General features: G+C 37.5%; 1 protein-coding gene across 5 annotated transcripts in view; it reads right to left on the bottom strand.

The window, feature by feature from the left end:
* GRB10 (growth factor receptor bound protein 10) overlaps positions 1-27,386 on the bottom strand; it is a 2,734,830-nt gene that overhangs the window by 48,928 nt on the left and 2,658,516 nt on the right. For all 5 annotated transcript variants that reach the window (XM_044064795.1, XM_044064794.1, XM_044064798.1 and 2 more), the window contains one exon: positions 17,556-17,622. In XM_044064795.1, coding sequence (XP_043920730.1) covers positions 17,556-17,622 — 67 coding nt within the window. The remainder of the gene's footprint in view (positions 1-17,555; positions 17,623-27,386) is intronic.

The raw sequence follows: 27,386 nt of genomic DNA, 5'->3' as shown, positions 1-27,386 counted from the left end.
TAAATACTTTTTATGTTATGTCTGCTAAGCTTTAACAGGTTCACACGTTCATAAGAAAGCTTAAACCCTTACAAATCATTCTTCAGGGTGTTTTCACTTGTATTTACTCTAGAGTTACAGGAATCAGAAATATTACAGCATACAATAATCATACTTTATTCCACTGAACAACAAAGAAAAAAAATGCATTAAATAGGGGTACTGCAATATGTGAATGATTATAACATTACTAAAAGAATACAATTAAAATCCCCTGTGCTGCCTAAAACTAAAGTCACAGTAGTTCACAGCGCAGTATCTCCATGAGAACTCCTCACACCATCATTGGCAGGTTAAGGCAAAATGACCATTTCAAGCCTCCACAGGTAGTAACTTGAGAGGAATTGCTCTAACAGCATCCTAAGCTGGCCTGTCATCTATGTAAGTACCTCTCCATTAACTTCAGTTGTTGTTCTTGGCACTAGGCAGAATTGTAAGCAAGGAATCCTAAAGTGATATATACATGAGAATAAAACAAAGGAAACATTTTCTCACAACTGTACTGTTATTTAAGTTTATAGAATGATATCTTAATTTAAAGCAGTTCTGTTCTATACCAGACTATTATTAGTAAGGCAGACACCTAATGTCTTAATTGAACCACAGTGAAATGACAAACTATTAACAAGGAAACCATTCAGCACCTGCCAGTGCTGTTGCAATGTGCTTTTAAATGTTTTGATGAGCAGTTTTACATTAAACAATTCATTTCTCTTATACAGATGATACATACCCATTTAGCCCCATATAATCCCTTTAATGGATACTTATAGATATGGTACATTCTCTTTTCTACTGTTCTTTTTTTTTTTAAGATAGGTTTTACTGAGTCTCAGTACCCTTAGGAATGATGTCACTGAAACTCATCAAAATAATAACAATAATCACAACAACAACCTGACAGTTCTTGGTGAGGTGAAGAGGGTGTCCCCCAACTTAATATAACACCCACTAAGGTTGTGCAAACTATTATTTATTTATTTGTCTCTGTTTATCGGGAAAGTCCGACTGGGTAATACCCATTTTCAGTGGAGGCCTGGGGATAAAAGCTCCATTTGCTTACACTGCATTATATTAAGTTCCAGTTAAACACACATTTCTATTTACATTTATACACAAATAGTAGTTACATTTATACATTCTAAGATTTTACAGCGGTAGAAGTTACTAAAGAGAAAGCCTACGTGCAACTTGAATTGCACAGGCAATGGTTCTGTATAAAATTTTAGTCATTTCAGTGAGAGTATTCTGTTTAAGGAGAGTATTTGGAGAGTATTGTACAGTGAACACAAAGTTTTAACCTTATGATGAGCATGTTCAGGACTACAACTGGTTTAGATGTTGTTTAAGCAGTGGTTTAAAACTACTGAGTTTGTCTGAGAGTTTAATTTGTGTACGGATACTATTCCAGATTTTAACAGTGTGTTGGGAGTAGAGTGAGTCTCTGCAATATTTGACTTATTTGTAAGTAATCAGAATTTGTTATTAGAACAGAGGTCTCTTGCTGGACAGTAGGGCAGTAATAAGTTTTGTAGTGCAGGGCATTTTTCTGGATGATAAATGAGTTTGTGTGCTGTAGTTAGTTGTGAATATGGTAGGTGGTTTTGTAGCTCAAGCCAGTTTAATTGCTTTAAGCTGTGACAACTGAGGGAGATTAGTGGCAAATTTAGTTATTTTATTTTAGCAGGAGACAGGGCGGCCATGGTGGTGCAGTGGTTAGCGTTGCTGCCTCACAGCAAGAGGTTCTCCAGTTTGATTCTCGGCTGGGGTGATTTCTGTGCGGAGTCTGCATGCCCTCCCTGTGGTCGTGTGGGTTTCCTCTGGGTGCTCCAGTTTCCTCCCACATCCCAAAGACATGCAATAGGTGGATTGGACACTCTAAATTGGTCCTAGGTATGAGTGTGTGCATGTGTGTGCCTTCTGTGGAAGGTTGGGCGCCGGGCTGGCAACTTGACACTGTAAAACTCCACTGCCAATCATTAGCGGACAGATGATCCGCTGTGGCGACCCCTAACCGGGAAAAAGCCGAAAGAAGAAGAAGAAGATTTTAGCAGGAGACAAGTTTCTTTCTTCGAGTATTGTTTAAGTTTGTTAGGATAGAAGTGGCATATTAGGGAGTTGTCAATAAGAAGGTAGTGACTAGAGTTCTTCTTGTAGTATCTGTAAGGAATTCATTGATCGTATAAAGGGACCCTAGTTTCTGGTGTGTAGATTTAATGGCGTGCAGTATATGATGGTCATATTTCAGAAAGTAGTTTTCTGTGAGTTACATTTTCAGTGACAGTATCATTTGCTGACTGATTATTTTTGAGTTTTGGCAACTTTAAAGTAAAAAAAAACATAAACTTAGTTTTCTCGTGGTTGAGTAAGAGGTTTGATTCTATAAGCCACGTTTCTAATGAAGAGAAAGATTTTGGGGTAGTGTTTTGGAGCTTATCTATTGTTGAGACCACACATATTAATGCTCAGTCATCTGCATACTGAACTAAACTACCATGGTGAGTGGAGGTGTGGAGGTCATTAATAAATATATAAAAAAGTAGAGGACCCAAGACAGAGCCCTGAGGGACACCTGCAGTAACTGTCTGAAAAGATGAGTAGGTTTGTTGCCATTTTACAGCTTGCTGTTTTCCACACAAGTAACTAAAAAAACCACAACAAGGAGTACTATGAAAGTCCTACTGAGAAGAGTCACATGAGCAGTTTGCTGGTGCAAGACAGTATCAAATGGCTTTGACAAGTCTAAGAACATGGTGGAAACAAGTAGACCATTGTTTCTATGTTAGTTTATTTTACTGGAAAAATGTAGTAGTGCAGTGCCGAGGCCTAAAGCCATGTTGTGTTTCCAAGAGCAGGTTATTTGAGGTTAGGTATTGCATACTAGGTCAGTATTCTAAGTTTTGTCAACAAAAAAGATGTACTTTCAATTGTCTAGTTTCCCTTTATATGAAACTTAGAAAAACTGCCAGTAAACAAATTTAACATTACCTAACACTTCACTCTTTTGTTTGCTTTATTATTATTATTATTATTATTATTATGTTCTTGGAATTATTTTTACTATCACAGGTGAATTCTATGTGATTATTACGGGTCACAGACAACCACTAACATGTACCACCAGGTGGTGCTTCAGAGTTACTACAGGGCTATACAGAAACTCCTTTCAAACTGCAGAAAGTAAGTAGTCCTGGACAAAATCAAAAGTACATCAAGTGAAGGATCATCTATAAAAAATACAGAACCTCTTTATGGTTAGATACACACCCACAAAATATAAAAAGAGCATATATGTGTTTATGTATTTCATAGGTTCATAGTTAAATACTAGATCACTGACCACCAGTAGCTTTACAAGCTTTATATAGCAATTTCAAAGTGTATCTTAAATGTAGTTTTTTCAGCAATTGTGTAACTTACAGAACATGCGTACTAGTTTTGTGTAAAACCTTTCAAGAATGCTACTTATACCAAGACATTTTTAAATATTGACTATTACTGCCTAAATCATGAAATTATTTCAGTTAGTAAATGAGCACAAGTACAATTCAATAACAGTAAAATCATTATAAAAATGTGTACACATTTAAGAGTGTTTCTTCAGGCTACACATCATTATTACCATTAATATCACCTGTAAGGGGGAAGGTATCATCATAACCTTCCTGCCCTTCATTTAGGAAAAGCTAATTCAGTAAGTCATAAAGTGGTTAACAGACTGTTACCCGCACCATCTCAAGTGATATTACCAATAATATACTTTTTACTGCAACGTCATGTTACGTTGTCTCCTTGTCTTGATGCATGTTTGATAAATTACACGATCACTGTTTTCTTATGATCTTCCTTCCTGCTTAAAGTCTGTGAATTAAAGTAACTAATTTATGAGGTGCAGTTCTGGTAATCATGTGGTTAACCAAAAAACTATGCAACAATCGCACAACAATTAAAAACATCTTTCAATAAACACAAATAAACTTCCAGTCTCATCCAGCTGTACAGATCTTCCAACACTCTTCATGCTTCAGCATTGTGAATTCCTCTGGTGCTATGCCACCTTCTTCTATCTCAAAATGCCCTCCTATTCTTTGCAGAACAGATCAGCCAGAGAGAGAGAGGATGTCACAATGCATGTATGTACACTGAACCTACAGAGAAACTCAAACTGTTAAGTCCTATTGTAGCTTTTATGTACGACAACATCAAATAAATGTTCCAGCTTTATACTGCTGGTGTTCACAGGTACAGTAGGAGAAATATGAGTAAAATACACCAAAGAGAAGAACTGAATACATCCATAAAGGAGAAAATGACCATTTCTACTGAAAAGTGTTTGCAGTCCATAACAGGAAAGCAAAGTTGTCATCCCTACTCAAATTGACCAAGAAGTCTTTCCAGGGGAAGATATTACAGTCTGTGAAACCAGTAAAGATAATGCCTTCCCATGTTCTTCAAATTGATCTTCTTCTTCTTTCAGCTTTTTCCTGTAAAGAGGATTATTTTCCCACTTCACAATTAACACAGAAGGCTGCCCCAAATGAAACTGTGTCTGCAGATGGTCCTATACTCTGAAATGCAACAACAGGACTTGCATCTACCTCCTTTATCTTCATAACTACAAAAAATGTATAACAGTTTTTGTGATACAAACACTTTCTGTAGAAAATAACAGTATTGCTGCATCTTTTGTGTTAAAAGACAACACATATGATAACTGAATATCTCACAGTAAAATTCCTGAGATGGACAGTAGCAATCTACTCATAATGGTCACAGAAATCACTGGGTATACATTCAGTCATTGAACGGAAAAAGCATTGAACAGCAAATCTCGAACATGTTGTTCGTTGAGCTCTTTGATTATGGTAGGAATCAGGATATTTGCCCTTTCCCCACTGTACTGCAATCTTGGATTTGGTATATATAATTAGTGGAGGATGTGGAGGGGGTGCCACCCGCCACATGAGGAGTTTCACTGAACAGCATTTTCGATGTAATGCTGTTTAGTGATTTTTCCATTTAATGGCTGAACATAGACCTGAAATCATTAATAAGTTACATCAATTGCATACTGTGGTCCAAAAAAATCCACAAAAACTGGCAAAAGATTTATAAGCTACCAATGCTCAAATAAAACAGCATTCTGAAAAAATACATTCACTGTGGTATAACTACAATAGACAAGAGTGTACACTATACAATACACTAGACAACACTACATTATGCTACTTGGGTAAGATCTATCATTATTGTAAATACTTAAACGTACTAGTATTTACTTCATTTTGTTTTATTTTTACTACAGTTATTCATTTCACCTGATTACTGCATATGTAATTTTTGCTTATGTTGTACTGCTGCACTGTTTTTCTTGTGTTTCTGTATATTGCCTACTATCGTATCTTTTTATGTTTCTATTGTTGGAGCTTTTCTCCTTGGGTCTCCACTGAAAACGGGCCATTGACTCAGATGGACTAACCCGGTTAACAAAAGCCAAATAAATAAATAAATAACTCGGAGGTAGTGCTCAGTCTATAAATACTTTGCAGCTTGAAAATGCTAACTTGGCAAAGCAAAATACACAACTACAAAATACAACAGAGTCCCTCGAAAACAAAGCAATGCCAGGATTAACCAGAACTGATGTAGTGCTGTACTGCTACAGAAAGAAATGTGGTCTTTCAAGCATCACTGAAAAAATTTAAAAAAAGATATTTGGTTTAATCAGATTCCATTCCCTATCTTACAGGACATACCACAAACAGTTGCTATGAGAAGGTAAACTCTATCCAAGTTCAAAAATAATTGTGGCAGAAGGGAAATTCTACAATTCTTAGATTTACAGCTACTTTACAATTGGTCTCCAAGGCATTTACATTTTCTTTCAGTTGTAATGAATTCAAAGTCACAGTAAACTTTACTGTCAGTCAGAATCACACAAGTGTAAAACCTGAACAAAATTCCACATCTCCAGACTCAAATGTGCAGGTATCACATAGACTTCATACAACAAGAGATTAATACATATATGACTACTTACTACATACCGTAATGTTCTAAACAGATAATCCTAATATTGCACATAAATTAAACTCACATTAACATTTGCTACACAGTGATCTCTTTGCTTGCTTGAGTATTTCACAGTACTGACATAAGACATTGCATTAAAGACTTACATTAAGTATTGTCCAGAATGAGACATTCCTGAGTATTGCTTGTGACCGAGTTACAGACTAGCATTAGATATTGCACTATAATGAGACATTTCTCTGGCCTTACTACTGAAGAAACAGAAGCAGAGTTTTGGGCTTTGAATTTATTTCTCTGAGGTTCTGCAAACCCAGGCTTGGGAAGTCTCAGCTAAATTGAACAATATGGACTATATGGCTAGTCTCCTTTTTTTATTTATTTTTTTCCATTTAGTTTGTTACTGTATATATTCTTCCTTTTTTATTAAAGCAAGCTGCAGACTGTGTCTAAAAATATAAATGTCTCAAACTACAAAAATTACAACACACAGGTTGGTTAAACACTTGATTGAAGTGGACACTGATATTAAAATAACAAAGTTCACCTAACAAAAGAAAACAGTCTTTGCTTTCTTCATGTCATGGTTTTAAAAAGTGATCATCTCAAATAACAATATATTTGTGAGGAAGGGGTTGCTTTTATCTTGAACAGATTACACGAGGCCAGGAATGAAGATGTCAGAATATTGTAGCTGAAATTAAAACAGCTGCAGTAATTATTTTGTATAGGTTCGATATTTGCACTATTTGAAACATATGCTTCTTATCTTCAGATTCTGTTAGCTCATGCACATGCATTACGTTTCCAAAGTGCTTTTCAAACTATGAGTTTTACATCTACCCCTTAACCAATAACTGTTAACAGACCGTAGATCTTCATGTTATTTAAGCTCAACTAAAAACTATCTCAATTGACCATAAATCCTTAACTTATTTAAAGCTCTGCAACTCTTTGAAAATAAACCAAGTTTTACTTTACACTGGACAATATGGAAGGTCAACCAAAAATTCACTTCAAGGCACAGAAGACGAAGCTGAATTAATGCAAAAAAGTTTTAATCTCCGCTTTCGACAAATACGTCACCAGAATAAAAGCACACTTTGTTCTCACTCAATTTATACTAAAATATATAAAACCAAGAACCAACTAAATGACAATTAATTCAATTACATACAAATTCCTAGATAATTACGTAATTCTATAAAATTTAACCATTTAGTTTTCTGGTTTGTAAAAACATTTAATGTTTATATGTTAATTTAAACCAGGTGTAGCATCTGCACCTAGTTTTATCTGCCAACTCACTTCTCTAGTTTCAACTAAGGTTTTAAAATTACCCTCTCTCTTACTCTTATTAACGTGTTCCAATACCAAAAATAAGAACTTATTAAAATTAACACATATTCAAGAATGTTTATATAGAGCATTATTTTCATCTCTTCTCCTTATTGCTCTTAAATGTTCTTGTATCCTATCCTGCAAATGCCTCGTAGTCATACCTACAGAGAAAGAGTCACACGCTAAACATATGGCCAGGTATACCACCCCAATAGAGCCACAAACTTAAATGGGGTAACATCACAAAAGAACCCTTATATATATATATATATATATATATATATATATATATATATATATATATATATATATATACACCTACAACTGGAGCAATCATTATATCTATATGTTCCTTTACTCCTGTTTGTAACTGTATTGATAATTTTGGTATCATCCTTACCCAAATGCTGTTTGATACTACTAACTTTAGTGTTAACAAATAGTGGCCCATCTCCTAAAGCTTGTCCAACATCCTTATGACTACTAATAATCCTCCAATTATGTATTATAATATTTTTATATTGGATGTATCAACAGACATTTCTAAACAACAATGTGGTAATTCTTTAAGGGACTTATCATTGTTTTTATTGTTTTTATACCTGGCCTGAAACCATCTTTTATAATCGGTGGAAAATAAATATCCCTTTTCCTTAGAATTTCCTCAGCCATTTTCTCAAGTAAAACTAATGGGTAACCCCTTTCTACAAATAATTCAATAATATTTTCCACTTCCTTTTTAAACATCTCACCTTCACTAATCATTCGAGATGCCCTAATAAATTGTCCTCTGGGTATGTTTTGTTTCATATAACCTGGATGATTACTTAACCAATGTAAATAACTATTCAAAAAAGTATTTTTCCTATACAAGTTACTGTGAAAACACCATGTAGAAATGTCCCTCATCAGTTTAACATCCAGAAAATTTACTTCATGTCCAAAACTACACAAAGTAAAGGATAAAAATTCAGAGGTCCCATTTTAATCTGTCAAGAAATTATTAACATCGATATCACCATGAAAAATAAAGAACAGGTCATCAACAAACCGATTATAAAACAAGATATTTGTAAGACTTATCATTTTTGGTAAACACTCTCTTTCCCACCATCCAAGTACGAAGATGGCAAAAGCTGGAGCAACACTGGACCCACAAGCCACACCTCCAAGTTATCTATAATACTTGTCATGAAAAAGGAAACAATTATTATTTAATACCATTTCTAATAATGTACAGGATACATTGATTTGATCAGCTGACATATCACTATATTTACTTAAATAATTTCTAGCAAATTCGATTCCTTCACAAATTGGTACAGACGTAAATAATGACTCTATGTCCACAGTAATCAAAGTCAAACATCCATCATCATATGACCTATTTTATCTGAAAATTCCGAATGTGATCCAAAAAATCCCATGAATCACGACAATATGACGGTAAACCTTGTAGCAGTGGATTCAAAACAGTGTCTAAATAAATAGACATTCCCTCAGTAATACTACCAGCAGCCGACACTATAGGTCTAAAAGGGGAGTGGGTTGGAATCTTTAGGAATTTTGGGTATACCAAACAGAATACCAGTACATGGATGTTTACTATAGAATAGGTTATATAAGTTAACATCTATCTCTTTATTATGTATCATATCATCTAAACATGAATACAGATACTTATATCTATTACAGATGACACAAAGAGAAACTTCTTCATAATCTGTTTGGTTCCCCAACATATTTTCCATACTCGAATAATACTCTTTGCAATGAATAATAACCAAACCACTCCCTTATCAGCTTTCATAAATCTCAAATTTTTCAAATTGCTCAATTCTTTTAATGCATCAGATTCAGCAGATGACAGATTATAATAGGGTTTATCTGGTGTAGTATTTAACAACATTCTAATATCCCTTTTGCAGAAAGCCTTAAACTTCCTAACTGTAAAATGCAATGAAGGATTAAACATTGATGGCCTACTTAGAGTCTGTTTAATAAAAGAATCTTTGAAAATATACGCCAAATTCAATTTCCTACTATACATCGTTAACTGCAATATACTTCGTGTTAGGCATGATCTATGGCTGGGTATAAAACCTAAGCCTAACTTGAGTACTTTACAATGATTTTCATTAAGTTTAAGAAGTATTGAATCCACTCACAACAACTCCCTAGACATAGCTTCAGCAGACTGATTTGCAAAGTAGCTTTATCAACATAAATAAAGTTACAGAACTGGTAGCCCATTCCACATCCAAGTATAATTTGAAATTAAAAGCAAACCATTCTGCTAGTCCACAACATAAGAAAAATCTACAAAAAAAGGAAAAACTCATTAAAGTATATAGCAGATCTAAAGACCTCTAAATCAAGGAAATATAAGGAATTTGACTAAGAATTCAAGGATCAAATGGTGGAAATTGAAAAAGGGTAATTGTGAGGTGGAGTTCATGGAAGAGTTAAGACAGGCACTGGGTGGCAGTGAAGAGTTACCAAACAGCTGGGTAACTACAGCAGAGCTAGTAAGGGAGATGGCTAGAAAGGTGCTTGGTATGACATCTGGACAGAGGAAGGACGACAAGGAGACATGGTGGTGGAATGAGGAAGTACAGGAGAGTATACAGAGAAAGAGGTTGGCAAAGAAGAAGTGGGATTGTCAGAGAGATGAAGAAAATAGACAGAAGTATAAGGAGACAAGGTGCATGGCAAAGAGAGAGGTGGCGAAGGCTAAGGATAAGGCATATGAAGAGTTGTATGAAAGGTTGGTCACTAAGGAGGGAGAAAAGGACCTGTACCGATTGGCTAGACAGAGGGACCGAGCTAGGAATGATGTGCAGCAGGTAAAGGTGATAAAGGATAATGAGGGAAACGTACTCACAAGCGAGGAGAGTGTGTTGAGCAGATGGAAGGAGTACCTTGAGGGGTTGATGAATGAAGAGAATGAGAGGGAGAGAAGGTTGGATGATGTGGGGATAGTGAATCATGAAGTGCAATGGATTAGCAAGGAGGAAGTAAGGATAGCTATGAAGAGGATGAAGAATGGAAAGGCTGTTGGTCCAGATGACATACCTGTGGAAGCATGGAGGTGTTTAGGTGAAATGGCAGTGGAGTTTTTAACCAGATTGTTTAATGAAATCTTGGAAAGTGAGAGGATGCCTGAGGAATGGAGAAAAAGTGTTTTGGTACCAATTTTTAAGAATAAGGGTGATGTGCAGAGCTGCAGTAACTACAGAGGGATTAAATTGATCAGTCACAGCATGAAGGTATGGGAAATAGTAGTGGAAGCTAGGTTAAGAAGGGACATGATGATTAGTGATCAGCAGTATGGTTTCACGCCGGGAAAAAGCACTACAGATGCAATGCTTGCTCTGAGAGTGTTGATGGAGAAGTACAGAGAAGGTCAGAAGGAGTTGCATTGTGTTTTTGTAGACTTAGACAAAGCATATGACAGGGTGCCTAGAGAGGAGTTGTGGTATTGTATGAGGAAGTCAGGAGTGTCAGAGAAGTATGTAAGAGTGGTACAGGATATGTACGAGGGTAATGTGACAGCGGTGAGGTCTGTGGTGGGAGTGATGGATGCGTTTAATGTGGAGGTGGGATTACATAAAGGATCAGCTCTGAGCCCTTTCTTATTTGCAATGGTGATGGACATGTTGACAGACGAGATCAGACAGGAGTCCCCATGGACTATGATGTTTGCAGATGACATTGTGATCTGTAGTGAGAGTAGGGAACAGGTGGAGGAGACCCTGGAGTGATGGAGATATGCTCTAGAGAGAAGAGGAATGAAGGTCAGCAGGACTAAGACAAAATATATGTGTGGAATGACAGGGAGGATAGAGGAATGGTGAGGATGCAAGGAGTAGAGGTGGTGAAGGTGGATGAGATTAAATACTTGGGATCAATAGTTCAGAGTAATGGTGAGTGTGGAAGAGAGGTGAAGAAGAGAGTACAGGCAGGATGGTTGGGTAGAGAAGAGTGTCAGGAGTGACTTGTGACAGACGAGTACCAGTAAGAGTGAAAGGGAAGGTCTACAAGAGGGTAGTGAGACCAGCTATGTTATATGGGTTGGAGGCAGTGGCATTGACAAAAATGCAGGTGTTAGAGCTGGATGTGGCAGAGTTAAAGATGTTAAGATATGCACTGGGTGTGATGAGGGTGGACAGGATTAGGAAAAAGTATATTAGAGGGTCAGCCCAGGTTGGAAGGTTTGGAGACAAAGCCAGAGAGGCAAGATTACGTTGGTTTGGACATGTGCTGAGGAGGGATGCTGAGTACATTGGGGAAAAAGATGCTAAGGATGAAGCTACCAGGTAACAGGAAAAGAGGAAGGCGTAAGATAAGGTTTATGGATGTGATGAGAGAGGACATGCAGGTGGTTGGTGTGACAGAGCAAGATGCAGAGGACAGGAAGAAATGGAAACAGATGATCTGCTGTGGCGACCCCTAACGGGAACAGCCAAAAGATGATGATTACTAAGAATTAAAAAAAAAGACTATTGGATCTACTAATACAGCCCACAAACTCAGGTTAGCATCTGAAGCCAAGAACAATTACAAACTCTTCTTTAGTTATAATAAAAATAGCCTATAGACCAAGGGATAAACACTCTGTTGTGAAAATAATAAAGATAAATATGTAAAAAATAAAAGTATCACAATGGAATGACCAGGCAGGAAAAAAACACAGTCTCTGAATCCTTCAATAGGAGGATTCAGAGACTGTGTTTTTTCCTGCCTGGTCATTCTGTTGTGATACTTTTATTTTTTACGTATTTATTCTTCTTTAGTTATGTTAGCAAACTAAGAAACAACTCTTAGCAATGTACATAACTCATATTAGCAAATAAATGTACTGCAAATTTCATTTCTGAGATGACCATCCAAAGCTCTACTATCCACATCTCTCTCAAACTTCTATCATCACTGAACAACATGTATTGAAAGTGCTGTCCAAGACAAAGAACACATGGACCCAGATAACACACCAGGCTGGTTCATAAATAGCACCAAATATGCCCACATGAACTGCTTTTTAACCTGTGCTGGCATACAGTCTCAGTCCCAGAAGTATGGGGTACAGCACAATTATGCCACCCCATAAAGGTGGCCCTACTATTGACCTCAGAAACAAAAACCCCATCAGCCTAATTTGTCTCATTTGTAAGGCCATGAAACACATTATATCAGATTTGATTAACATCAACAATCTCATCAGGTTAGATTCACAGTAAATTTGTTTTTCTAAAAGGTAGACCCTTGTCTGATGAACATGGTAAACTTCTTTCAACAGGTAACACTCACACTGTACACACAGCTAATCTTGATCTGGACAAGGCATTTGATATAATTCCCCATGCTACCATAATTAATAAACTAAATGTGTTAAAACATAAATTCTTTTGTTGTAAGATGAGTAGCAAATTGGTTAAAAGACCAAATGCACCCTGTGTGGGGAGCAGAGGCAGCATCAAAGAACATGTAGGTGACCAGTGGTGTCCCACAAAGCTCAGTGCTGGGACTACTTTTGTTCAGTATTTACTTCTCTGATCTACACACCAAACACTGAGACCCATGGCTGACCAATTCTGCAGATGACTGCAAACTGGGAGTCATCCTCTTCTGACACAGAAACCCTCTAGAAGGACTTTACTCTTCTAAATGCCTATAGTGTATTGAAAATTGACTTAAATTCTAAAAAAAGTGCAACCCCCCCCCCCCCCCATTTTCAGGTTAGCATCTGAAGCCAAGAATAATTACAAACCCTTCTAGAATTATGGTTGTTATGATATAAAGTAATGAGATCTGACATTAGCAATGACGTGAAGATGGGACCTTAATGATATTTAATTGTTTCATTACTAAGTATTGTGATATAATTGACACTTTAATATAGGATAAATATGAACATGCTATTACTCATTCACTCCAACTGGGTTCCTTTTTTAACTCATTATTTGGTACAGCAATTCACTTCAAAATTAAAATGTAGTTAGAGATCTGGGTTGATAATTCCTTCTCTTTTGATTACCATATAGTAATGCCTATCAGGAAATACTTCCATCTAGCACAGCTGATCACCAAGCTCCAAGGGAATATTATCCAGATCTAAAGTGGTTACTGGTAGCCATTTTCCCCTTGAATTCAGCACTTATCAAACCCATTATATAATACAGTGCCCCCCTTTAGGACATACCTCACCAGACATATCAAATGGGTGAAAAGACCCCAAAGGTACATAACAAACAGGATCACAGTCTTAAAATCACTAAGCTACCAGAAAAGAAGAGAAGCACTGTCCCTCTTTTATGTGTCATGGAGGTTCCTCAGGGAGACCTATGCCTTGCTTTCCAGGCAACCAGTGATCCAGTGGTCTAGGATCTTTTGTGCCTTCACAATCCAAACAGTTCAACAAATACCAGAACAAGGGATTTAAATCTGTTTCAGCAGATCAATAAATCAAGGTGGGGAGACAGATTAGTTACTCACTGTTTCCCTCACCTCTGGAACAGATTCCTCCTGCACATAAAACACTGTGATACACTACCATCCTTTAAATGGGACATGGATAATTGGATGGGTATTCATAAATTCACCTCAGGCTTGATAGGCCTAGCCCTGACTGAAAGGGGAGGTTGAGTCTAGTTCGGGAATTAGCAGGGTATAATGATTACAGGCTCAACAGCCTTGAGCCTCCTATGAACAGTGGAAATGTAAGGAAAGACATATTTTCCACAGCTGCATAATTTAATGGATTACTTGAAACTAAAATGCCCAGGTCAAACAGATTTCACACATCCAGAACTCAGGTTTAAAACCTATGCAACACTGGAGATTTTTTTTTCCCTACCATTCTGGTTGCTGATGTACATAATATGAAAGTGCACCCAAGATTATCAGACCATGCATTAATCTGATAAAACACAATTAGTAATAAAGTGGTCAGGAATTTACCAATAACAACAAATATCAAGATTCTTGAAATATATTTAGAAAAGATTGTTCACAATATATAGTAATAGTGGCTAAAAAATCTCGGACAATTTTGCACTTAAAAACAGACAGCATTTAAATCCTTTACTGAAGGTATTTTGACATAACGTATTTATTTGTATCTATTGACTGGTAGAGCTGAGCAAGCTGGGACATTTTTAGACTCAGTATGTGATTATAAATTCAGAAAAACAAATAAAAAAAAGGAATTATAACTGTGAATTATGAAGTTCTAATAAGTTTAATGGCACATTTCAGGTTTACTAATGCCATTACGATTTGCAAATACATGTTGACGTAGTAGTGCAGCTGAAACACCAGTATAAACGTAAGGGGTCATTTGTAAATAACTCATAGACCTCTGACTATAAGAAGTTTAGGGTCCTACACAGTAAAGACTCTATCCAGCCTGGGTCTTTCTTGTAGTTAATACACAATACATGTAAAAACATGCCATTAATTGTGTTAAACTTGTTAAACATGTGTGTTTTGTTATGTTACAAAGTAATAAGACCTGACATTACATCTGACATAAGATCTGATACCAACAATGAATTGAAGATAGGACTGGGACCTTACTGATATTTAACTGTTTCATTACTAAGTATTGTGATATAGTTGACACTTTATAAATCTGGGCATGCTATTATTCATTCACTCTAACTGGGTTCTTTTTTTAACCCATTACTTGTTACAAATTGGTTCTTGGTAGTATTGAGTTTCATATGTTCTTCTAATTTTATTTTTCTTCCTAAAGCTTATAAACTTGTACTTTTAGGTTTTAAACATCTTTATATTCTGCATAACAGTTTACTTAAGAGATTACATATTTACTTTCCATAGTTAATTTTCAATATATTTTCTATTCTTTATATTCTGCATAACAGTTTACTCAGGAAATCATGTTTACTTTCCATGGTTAATTTTCAATATCTTTTCTACAGTTATTATATTAGTTACGCTTAGTTTCCAAATGAAGTATTTATATATTTATTGATTGACCAATTTATTACTTATCTTATATGCAATGTATTTGTTTTAGTTGGCCACTCTTTCTTAAGGGGGGGGTGGTGAATGTGTCAAAGAGAAGGATTATTGAGGGACAGGTAGATAATAACTGGAAATATGCTAGATAACTGTTAAATACCTTGCTAGGCAATATTAAAGAGCATTAAAGACTTACTTTAAGATCTGTTGACTAAATCTGATACTGGTGAAGTAAACGTGTCTAGTACTTCTGAAAAGGATAATGTTTTGAAAAAGTGGATAATAAGACTGAATTTGAAGGCTTTGATCAAAATGAAATACCTTGACTTGTTCTTTTTCATTCACTGTTCTTTTGAATTTGGGACCCAGGCAATGACAGTCCGAATACTTGTATGTAATAGCATTTTTTCTAAAACTTATTATTTTAAAATGACTGTGTTCTATCAGATCATCACTTCTTTTTGACTGACGCATTAACACAGGTAGCTCCCAAGGTTTCACCCTAACATTCATGTCAATGATTTATCAATTTGCTGAGTTCAACTCATTGGGAACTCAACCCACTGAAGAATTTTACTTATGTATTTAATTATTATTTTCTGCAGTGGAGTCCATTCTCCATACACCTCCAATCTTACGCATACACCAATTTAATAGATGCATAAACTCTGAAGAAAGTAGAAATGACAAATACAAAAAGAGTCACTGCTACCAAACACTTAGAAAGTACTCTGGCAAGTCATCATCTCCTATGAAAAATAATACCCAAGGATTCAATCTTACTTAATTACCTAGGCCTCCCACTGACCATACTAAACTGCACAGCCATACCAGAGCTCAAAATCTAACTCTAAAACTCCAAAATGGTCCCCAACATTAACATGGACATTCACTTCATAACCATAACTATACAACTCCCCTCCTGTTACCTAGTCCTAAATTCCCTAATCACTCCCTAAACCTAAAGTCTCTGGTAAACTTAAAACTCCATTCCCCCTGCCTAAGCCTACACCTCACTCCTACTATCTAAACCTGAATATCCCCTCCTGTTCCCGATTGCTTCTTAAATCTAAACTCCCCTCCTGCTTCCTAAACTTAATACCATACACCTACAGCCACGTTATTTTACAATCATTCCAATACAAATAACATCAGAAGGATGCACACAATGTCGCTATCTTTTGGGAGACAGGCACCATTCTTGAATATGATTTGTGTAGTGCTGTAAGCAACTGTCCTCTCAGTTTATGGGAAATGCTATTTCTGTCAGCTATGAACATTAATCTTTGGACACAACTTATTTCTTCCTTGAAAGAAAATAAGATTGAATTGCTTCCTTTAGGTGTCATTTTGTTCAGGTCAACACTGTATTAAAAGATTGGAAAAAAGATCTAAAATATACCACTGAGTATCCAGAAGAAAGGGTTTCTTCAGTTATTTCGCTACAGTCTTATCCGGTTAGGGTATATTGAACAGATGGAAAAAAGCTGAAGAGTAAGGCAAAGTGTGAAAAAAAAAAACAAGAAAAAAGTAATTAAGGTGATTGTGAGAGGCCAGGCTTTGGAGAGGGGCAAGCAAAAATGATCACCTTTTGGATTTTTCTAATGGCTTGAACGTTTCAATGAAATTTAGTTGTTTTCAGGAATTTGCAGCTTCATCAATACATTTCTAAATATGAATAACATGAAAAGCAAATGAGGAGTGAATATACTAAAAAGTGGGGCTAAATTGCACTGAATGACTACGGACATTCGTGTTTGGAAAGCAGTAGCTCCCCCATCCACATCTGTTCTGGATCTACAACTCATTATGGTGCATAAAGGTAATATAACACTAAGCTGTTAGATACAAAACTAAGAAAAATGCTGCATTCTCATTTCTGTCTGCACTGATTGATTAATATTTGTATTTCAGTTCATATAACCATAAAAGGGACACAGTATGTCCCATAGATCACACTACTTTTGCAATTATCTCATACTTTGTTCAAATGTTTCCATGACCATTTTCCCTTTTACATAATCAAGTCGGTTTTCACTTTCACTCCCTATGCACCGTACACTCCAATCTGAAAGTCCACAGAAGCAGGACACAACACAAGACAACAATACTGTAAAGGGTAAATATAAAATAAATAGTTCCACCATGTGATGAATTACCTGTACTGAGAGGGGAAGGATGAAGGGCACTCGGACTGCCCACGACGTTCACTCTTGCACTTCGTTTCTATGAAACAAATATGGCCATTAGCAAAAGAATTAACTGCAACAATCTGGGATACAGACTAGCGTCAAGCAATACGTCAAAGTTTAACCCCTCTCCAACACAAACTGTATCTGAACACAGTGGAAAGAACATTACAGACTGGACTTCATGCCCATTAAATATAACAAGTTTAGCAGAATAAAAACAGGAAGGACTAAGAACAGCAAGCTAAAATACAAAAGGAAAACTAGTTGTAATATTTCTACACACTGCTAAAATTATTCACATAGACAAACAGACAATGGTGTTAAAATACATCTGAAAGTAATACTAAAAAATGTGAGATAATGTATGCAACTTTATTTACTATCAACAGTCTAAAAATTATTGCTAGATTGTGTACATTTTCAAACAGCCATTCACTACAAAAAAAGGCCACTGTCTACTTTTCATGAAACAAGAGATTCGGTGAGTGTAATGAGTAAACAATAAACCTTTTTTTTTCACTTCCAGGGCCTTCCTGTTAATTATGGCAGAAATACAATTGTTATTATCTATGTTAGGTTTATGTTTCTATTTGTTAATCTGGTAATTAACATTATACTAAGTTACATCCCTCTGTAAACCAGTCATGAAAAGATGTACAACTGACAGATGGCATAAAATTTATCTTAAAAACTTCAGACATTACCTATTACCCAGCAACTACCAGTAGAGGATTCCTGTCTACCTTACAAATTCCAATCTTCCAGAAAGCATACTCACTGTACACAACCTAGCTTGCCTGTGGCTTCATTACTTTAACATCATTGTATTACTCCAGCTGCTTAATTTGTTCCATATTTATTCATTTTATCATTTAATCTAAAAGTATTAAAATGTCTAATGCCAGGTATTACATATTATACTGGTATCACAAATGGTTCTATGAGAGAAATTCAAGATACGAGTGATCATCACTCAATGCAGTCATTAAACTGAGGGTTCTGATTGAAATGCTGACAAATAAAACTCATTGTAACACTTCTAAAGCAATTTGCTGGGGTAGGACGTTGTGCCCCTTGGCCCCACACTCTTGCTACTAACATTTACTAACTCTGAGACCATTTTGTTTTGGAGTATGGGAATTTCTCAGATGCCACAATCACAGCTTTTTTTATACAAATGACATGCATCAACTTCACTTTACACCACTGATCACTCATGTAACAAACTTCTGCCTATCAAAAGAAGCACATCATAGGTTACGACTGATGCTAATTACATGACTCTCAAGAGCACCACTGTCAAATCCCAGTCTTGTAAAATTCAGTGCAGCAACATAACAGGAAAGGATGACATACATGATTATGACTTGGTTGTCGATCATAACCCACTTTTTTGTGTGTTTGAGACATGAATGCCAAGAAATTCACCTCAATAGTGTAGACTGTTACCTTCTGTACATTTTCTGCACTCAGGATTAAAATATTTAAGAATTATAAGTGGGGGGTCATCTGTTGGAGGAGTTATGTATCTGGCATTGAAGTATATGTTAGAGTTTGGGATCTTGTTATGGAGCTTGAGAATGTGGATAGGTGCTTGCAGCAGGGTCAAACTACAGACCGGACCTCTCCAAACTAGCTGATGTGGTATGCTCCTGACTTGGATTTGTCATTTGACAAGAATTTGTTATTTTTTTTTTATAAGAAGCTCTTTAATTTACTTTTTATTCTATTATAATAAAAAAAAACTTTTGACATTGGTTCTCTTTACAGAGGAAAGGGATTTTGTCTGGCAGTCAGCATACAGAATTAAAGCTATGAAATGTTGATAGGCAGTTTTCTGTTGTCCAGGGTTTGACAATTCTGACTTTCATTTGTCTACTGTTTGCGTCTTTGAGTAAGTCACTTTGCCAGACAGTAATCCTAGGTAACTCTGAACAGGGACACTTGTGTCCAGTAGGCTAACTAGTTAACAAATTAATACAAAAGGTATTGGCATGATGTGCATTTTAATAGATACTATTATCTGTAATGTTAAATGCTAAATGTTTTTTGCAGGATTTCCTTTGCGTGGCACTGCTGCTGAATCATGACTGAGCACAGTTCTTTCATTTTGAAACCAAGATGCTTTTCTAAAATTTTGGCCACATTTGTCAGTTCTTTTATGTTTTTAATAGTATTTTTATTGAGATAGTCAGATGCTTCCTGTATGGGGCTAGATTTCTTCATGTTTCCATCTTGCTCTGGCCACCATTTTATGTTACTTTTTGAGGAGATTAATTGAGTATTCTTTTTATACTTCTTAGTAGCTTAATGTTTAATTGCTTTCTTAATTTTTGTGCTGTACTGAAGATGTTATACTTTTATATTTCTTAGCTTACGTTTAAATGTTTTTTAATATTTGTGATATTATTTTGTATTTGACTGTGGGAAATGTAGGGCTGATCTGCCTTGCATTTTTTCTCTCTGAGAAGTTGCACCAATCAAGTTTATGCGTGTATTTTGCTGTAAATACTTTGTAAAGTTTTTAATCTTTTACTTTTTGTTATTTTTTATACATTTTTCAGTGTAGGATACTCTGATATCTTGTAGTGTTCTGATTTACTACTTTTCATCTCTGTAGTGTAGGGCTTAATTCCATCTACTTTTACCTGGTTGCTAATGATGCAGGCTTAGTCAAGACAAACTCTTGCTGATATTGGCAGAGTGGTTGATAATAGATACTTCATGATGTCTATCACATCCCTTTATCAGCATCTACTAGAGGGGTATACATACATACATACATATACATACATACTATGAACTGCTGGAAAGCTGATAGATTTGCTTTGAACTGCAGAATTGGAATCTATTTCAAACTGATAAGTACACTTTTTGCAACTCAATTTGCACTGTGCTGTATTTATACACTTGCCTATTATTTATAGTAATGCTGTATTATTTCTGTCCTAGGTAACTCTGAACAGGGACACTTGTGTCCAGTAGGCTAACTAGTTAACAAATTAATACAAAAGGTATTGGCATGATGTGCATTTTAATAGATACTATTATCTGTAATGTTAAATGCTAAATGTTTTTTGCAGGATTTCCTTTGCGTGGCACTGCTGCTGAATCATGACTGAGCACAGTTCTTTTATTTTGAAACCAAGATGCTTTTCTAAAATTTTGTCCACATTTGTCAGTTCTTTTATGTTTTTAATAGTATTTTTATTGAGATAGTCAGATGCTTCCTGTATGGGGCTAGATTTCTTCATGTTTCTTTCTTGCTCTGGCCACCATTTTATGTTACTTTTTGAGGAGATTAATTGAGTATTCTTTTTATACTTCCTAGTAGCTTAATGTTTAATTGCTTTCTTAATTTTTGTGCTGTACTGAAGATGTTATACTTTTATATTTCTTAGCTTACGTTTAAATGTTTTTTAATATTTGTGATATTATTTTGTATTTGACTGTGGGAAATGTAGGGCTGATCTGCCTTGCATTTTTTCTCTCTGAGAAGTTGCACCAATCAAGTTTATGCGTGTATTTTGCTGTAAATACTTTGTAAAGTTTTTAATCTTTTACTTTTTGTTATTTTTTATACATTTTTCAGTGTAGGATACTCTGATATCTTGTAGTGTTCTGATTTACTACTTTTCATCTCTGTAGTGTAGGGCTTAATTCCATCTACTTTTACCTGGTTGCTAATGATGCAGGCTTAGTCAAGACAAACTCTTGCTGATATTGGCAGAGTGGTTGATAATAGATACTTCATGATGTCTATCACATCCCTTTATCAGCATCTACTAGAGGGGTATACATACATACATACATATACATACATACTATGAACTGCTGGAAAGCTGATAGATTTGCTTTGAGCTGCAGAATTGGAATCTATTTCAAACTGATAAGTACACTTTTTGCAACTCAATTTGCACTGTGCTGTATTTATACACTTGCCTATTATTTATAGTAATGCTGTATTATTTCTGTCTCTTGTTGTCTCCGCTGTGTTTTTCCGACCCACCCTCCCTGTTCTTGTGTTGGTGGTGGCTTTGAAACTGCCCACCCCTCTTGTAAGTTTGTATTTGAATACTCCTTTTGGGCCCATCTCATTTGCTCACTCAAGTTGAGTGCAGTGAGATCATATTCTGATTTCAGGCACTCCTACTATATACAAAGAGATCATTTGAGAAGGACAACCCCTGTAGCCTCTTAATCTTGCTGTGTTCCCTCCCTCAAAAAAAAAAAAAAAAAATATATATATATATATATATATATATATATATATATATATATATATATATATTCAGCTGCTCTTTCTGTAACTGTCTTAGTTGCTGTTCTGCGTACTGTTACTTACTCTGCACTTATTACTGCTTGTTAGTAGCCTTCTAATTTAATGCCTTCTGCACTTGTTTTTAGTCATTTGTTAATTTAATTGCATTTAATTAAATTGTATTTGCTGTAATATTGATACACATGTGCTAGCCTGCACTGCATTTGAATTGTATTTACTGCTACTTTTCTGTAAAAAAAAAAATTCCTAGCTTGTTTCCTGCCTTTCCTGTAACTTGTCTAGTCCAGATACAGACTTGCTGTATCCAGGACTGTTTGTAAGCTCCTGAGCCCCCCAAGCCTTTCTGTGTTGGAGGGAAGCCTTCTAGCTTATCAGTGGGAGTGATAAGCACTAGGTAGCCTATCTACCACAGGAGGAGAGGTTTCTGGCCCAGAAATTATAGTTTATTGGCAGTTTGGGAAGTTCTTCCATCTATTTCAACCTTCTGATTCAAAAGCCTGTGTTTGTGCTTGTTTCCTGCCTTTCCTGTTATTAGTCTAGTCCAGGTATAGATTTGCTGTATCCAGGACTCTTTGTAAGATTCTGAGCCCCCCCCCCAAGCCTTTCTGTGTTGGAGAGAAGCCTTCTACCTTATCAGTGGGAGTGGTAAGCATCAGGTAGCCTACCTACCATGGGAAGAGTGGGTTTTGGCCCAGAAATTGTAGTTTATTGGCTGTTTAGGCAGTTTTCCATCTCTTTCAACTTGCTGGCTTAAAAGCCTGCGTTTGCGCTTGTTCCCCACCTTTCCTGTAACTAGTCTAGTCCAGGCACAGATTTGCTGTATCCAGGACTCTTTGTAAGATTCTGAGCCCCCCCAAGCATTTCTGTGTTGGAGGGAACCTTCTACCTTATCAGTGGGAGTGGTAAGCATTAGGTAGCCTATCTACCACAAGAGGAGTGGTTCTGGCCCAGAAATTGTAGTTTATTGGCTGTTCAGGCAGTTTTTTCCATCTCTCTCAACTTTCTGGTTTTAAAGCCCATGTTTGCACTTGATCCCCACCTTTCCCGTAACTAGTCTAGTCCAGGTACAGATTTGCTGTATCAAAGACTGTTTGTAAACTTCTGAGCCCCCCAAGCCTTTGTGTTGGAGTGCAGCTTTCTAGCTTATCAGTTGGAGTGGTAAGTACTAGGTAGCCTGTCTACCACAAGAGGAGTGGTTCTTGGCCCAGGAATTGTAGTTTATTGATGTAGTTTATTGATCATTCGGGACGCTGTCCATCTCTTTCAACTTTCTGGTTTAAAAGACCACATCTGCACTTATTTCCCATCTTTCCTGTAGCTAACCTACTGGAAAGCACTAGAAAGCCTTAAACTGATACAATCCTTCTAGCTTAAAAGAGAGACTTTGGAGTGATTATCAATTTTCTGTATTTTCTTGCTGTACTTAACTGTTTTCCGCCTAAACGCTGATTTTTCCAGCACTTATTGTGAGGTAAAAGCTTGTTTTTTTTCACATTTTGTACTTATTTGCCTGCCTGCACTTTTAAAAAGTTGTTTTTTTGTTTAAATAAATTGTTTAACTGTTGTAGGCTACACACTAAAGTGTGACAGCCTTTTCTGATCGCTTGTAGTCGTTTAAAGCTGTTTTAAGTGTACTTTTTACTGTTTTTTGTTTCCTGCCTTTCTAAGCTAATATAGTCCAGCTTTCAGGCTAGTGCTGAATTCAGGGCTTTGTTACAAGTTTCTGAGTTGCCCATACCTTACATGGATAGAGGGAAGTTCCTCTGTTCACCTGTGAGAGAGGGGACCTTTGAGCAGCCATCTGTCCCTGGAGGAGTGGTTCCAGCCCAGAAGTTAGTAGTTTAAAAAGCATGTTTGCATGGTTTTGTGCGCCGGGCAGCACTGGTTAGCTAGGGTTAAATTATTCCTGGCTCCACTAAGTCTCCTCTTCAGTTTTTCACTTGAAACTAGTCTAACTCTCAACCTAAGCACTCAGAAAGCATCATACAGTCCAGCACTTGCTCAGACCTAATAGCAAGCACTAATATACCCCGACACTTGACTGTCCAGCAGGGCAAGGCTCTTTATCTACCCCTCACCAACCAAGCAACTAAGCAGCTCACCCTACTATTCAGGCATGACCGAACGACAACTTCAGGTGTACTCTCCAGTCCAGCTGGTGAATCTGGGTATCCTGAGGCAATGTTACAACTGCCTCATGTACACAGACAGCCTCTCCTCCTACTACAAAACACTAACATATGCGAGAGATGCAATTATACAGCCAAACTGGAGGCTAAGGTCTCTCCACCCAAGACTGGAACAGACAGTCATGAGGAGAAGGTTAACACTTGCACCACACCTCCAGCCTCACATAGACCTGCTAAACCAGCACTGGCAAAAAATACACATAAATACACAAAATCATACTCGGAGGCTCTAAATAAAAACCTGCAAAAGCATCAGAGAGCTCCAAAGCAGACACCCACAAAACCTGCACCTTCTGCCACAAACCAGACAACACATAAAACACAAAATCAATGTGACACACAATCACAGCCCTTAAGGTGAAATAACATACTTAACACACTAGTAATATGTGACGCAACAGTCAGGCACACTGACGCCCCACTCACTAGGCTGGACAAGGAGAAGGTTACTGTTAGCTGCCTATCGGGAGCCAGCATCCACCACATAACACAAGCACTCAGGTCACTCCAGAACAAGTGCAAATAGGACTCTGTCATTGTTCATGTTGGTGTGAATGACCTGAAATATACCTCCTTGGACTACATGAAAAGAGACATGGAAGAGCTATCTGATCATGTAGCCCAGGCGGGTATGACCCTGACCCAGAGTAGCATCCTGCCCTCACCAAGAATGATACCTCAGTATAAAGAAAAAAATTATCAATTTCAACAATTGGCTAAGCTTCTGGTGTCATTCAAAGGGGATCCAGTGTCTGTCAGCCTGGGATGACATGCTCGACAAGCCGCGTTGCTTTGCAAGAGACGGCTTGCACCTGTCACACCTTGGCTTTCGAATACTGGCCAAGGCTCTTGCTGCCCCCATAGTGCCTTTTTTAGGCAAGGCTCAAAATTCAAACCCACCACCATAAACAGCACAAGTAAAAAAATGAGGGTTATGCTACTCAATGCCAGGAGTTTAAATCTCAAAATGCATGCCCTCGAAGCACTCCTAAGTATGGAGAATGCTGACATCTGTGCAGTAACTGAAACCTGGTTCAAGGCTCCAGAGAGCACTCCAGCACTACTGGGCTACAACTCATATCACACATTTCGGCCACAGAACACAAACCGAAACACAAAAGGAGGGGGTGTATCCATATTTATCAAGGATACTCACACCTCCAGGTTAGTGGCGCAGCATGATACCTCTGAGATCATCCATGTGCAACTAACATCGGGCAAATCTGCAATGTAAATTTTGGCCTGCTACAGATCACCCTCCATGACCCAGGACCACCACTCCGCCTTTCTGGAGACACTGGAAAACATGAAGGTCCTACCGAACACCCTGATATTGGGCGATTTCAATTACCCTACAATTAACTGGGAAAACTACTTGAGTACAAACTCCCAGGCTCACCGCTTCCTGGAATTTATCAATTCAAATGCCCTTGGTCAGCTGGTAAACTCCCCTACCAGAGGCCACAACATATTGGACCTGGTCATCACCAACATGGGCGACAGGTGTTCCGTACCGGAGGTCAACCCGTCACTGGTTAGATCAGACCATAAACTAATCATCTTGGATGTCCACACCCCACCACCACCCCCAACCAAGGAAACCACAGTGAAAAACTTTTCTAAAGCAAACTTCACCTTACTTAAGGCAGAGGTGGTAAGTTTCACAGCCCCCACGCTAAAGGATAACATTGCCCAAGATGCAGAATCCTTTACAATTACACTCTATGAGCACCTAAAAGGATGCATGGATCATGCCATCCCTAGCAAGACCAAGACTCACTCCCCACAAGAGAAGGAAACCAGTCTGGTGGACCCCTGCCATAAACAGGTTATACAACAGAAGGAGGAAACTAGTTCAGAAAAAAAGCAAATCCCAAGAAGGAAAGACATCCCTGATCAGTATCAGTAAGAAACTAAGGTCCCTCATAAAATCATCCAAGGCTAACTTCAAAAGAAAAATAGCTAAGGATTCGAAAGATAACCACAAAGCCTTCTTTAGCAATGTCAAGAATCTAAGTGGCAACTCACAGATATGCTCTGAGCTAGTGCAAAATTGCACAAAATATACTGAACCTACTGATATTGCCAACATCCTGGCAGATAGATTCAGTGCAAACTTCACCTCCCTCTCACCTTCAAAAGGGCCCACAACAATACCGGAAAAGGGTAGTGTCCCAGAAATCACAGAAGCACAGGTGAAAACAGCCCTTTCAAAAGCCAAAAACACAGCATCAATGGGGCCAGATGGTGTCCCAGGATGCGTCTTGCATGAACTACAGAACAAACTAACCCCTCACCTAAACACGCTGTTCAACCTCAGCCTCTCCACAGGCTACATGCCCATAGAATGGTGCACAGCAATGGTTATTCCGCTCCACAAAGGAGGAGCCACAACTGACCCTGGTAACTATCACCACATAAGCCTGACTAGCCTGGTCTATAAGGCTATGGAGTGCATCACCGTGGAACTCATTAACAAAGACATTGGGAACCTCCAAACACTTGACCCAACCCAGTTTGGCTATGTTAAGGGAAGATCATGCCTACTAAACCTGGCTGACTTCGAGACAGTCAACAAGGCCATAGACGAGGGAAAGGTGGTTCACACAGCCTACCTTGATCTCGCCAAGGCGTTCAAGACACCATTCCTCACTCTGGTATTACAGAAAAACTCACCAGCCTGAACATAAACCCCTACATCATAAGATGGGTTGCCAACTGGCTTACAGACAGAACTCACACGGTAAGAATAGCGGGCTCCAGGTCTGACTCTAAACCAGTCACAAGTGGTGTCCCGCAAGGCTCGGTTCTGGGACCCCTACTGTTCGGCATATAATTCTCAGAAGTACAGGCAAACACAGGAGGACTATGGTTATCCAAGTTTGCCGATGACTGCAAACTGGGAGACATAACTGACTCTCTGGCTGACATGCATCCTTCAAAAAGGCCTTACTGAGACAGACACCTGGTGTCAAAGTCATGGCCTCAAGCTAAATGCCAAAAAATGCATAGTCATCCCGTTTGGGAAAAACAAAACACCCACGAATTACCACATAGGCGGCAGCCCCCTTAATACAAAAGAGATAATAAGAGATCTGGGGAGCCAGGTAGATAGTAATCTCTCCTTTGACAATCATATTGCCAAAGTAGTTAGGAAATTCTTCTATGTGGTCCATCTAATTACTAAAAGGTTTGCATCTAGAAATAAAGAGGTTACAGTGCCCCTCTACTCGTCACTCATCAGACCCATCATAGAGTACAATGCCCCATTTGGGATGTTCCTCACAAGTCACTTCCAACAGCTGTAAAGACCACAAAAACACCTCA

The sequence above is a fragment of the Protopterus annectens genome, chromosome 3.part0, assembly GCF_019279795.1.
Source record: "Protopterus annectens isolate FY-2018-M chromosome 3.part0, PAN1.0, whole genome shotgun sequence".
NCBI classification, from domain to species: Eukaryota; Metazoa; Chordata; order Ceratodontiformes; family Protopteridae; genus Protopterus; species Protopterus annectens.
Note: the sequence above shows the minus strand (reverse complement) of the source record. Positions and strands in the feature narration are given on the sequence as shown.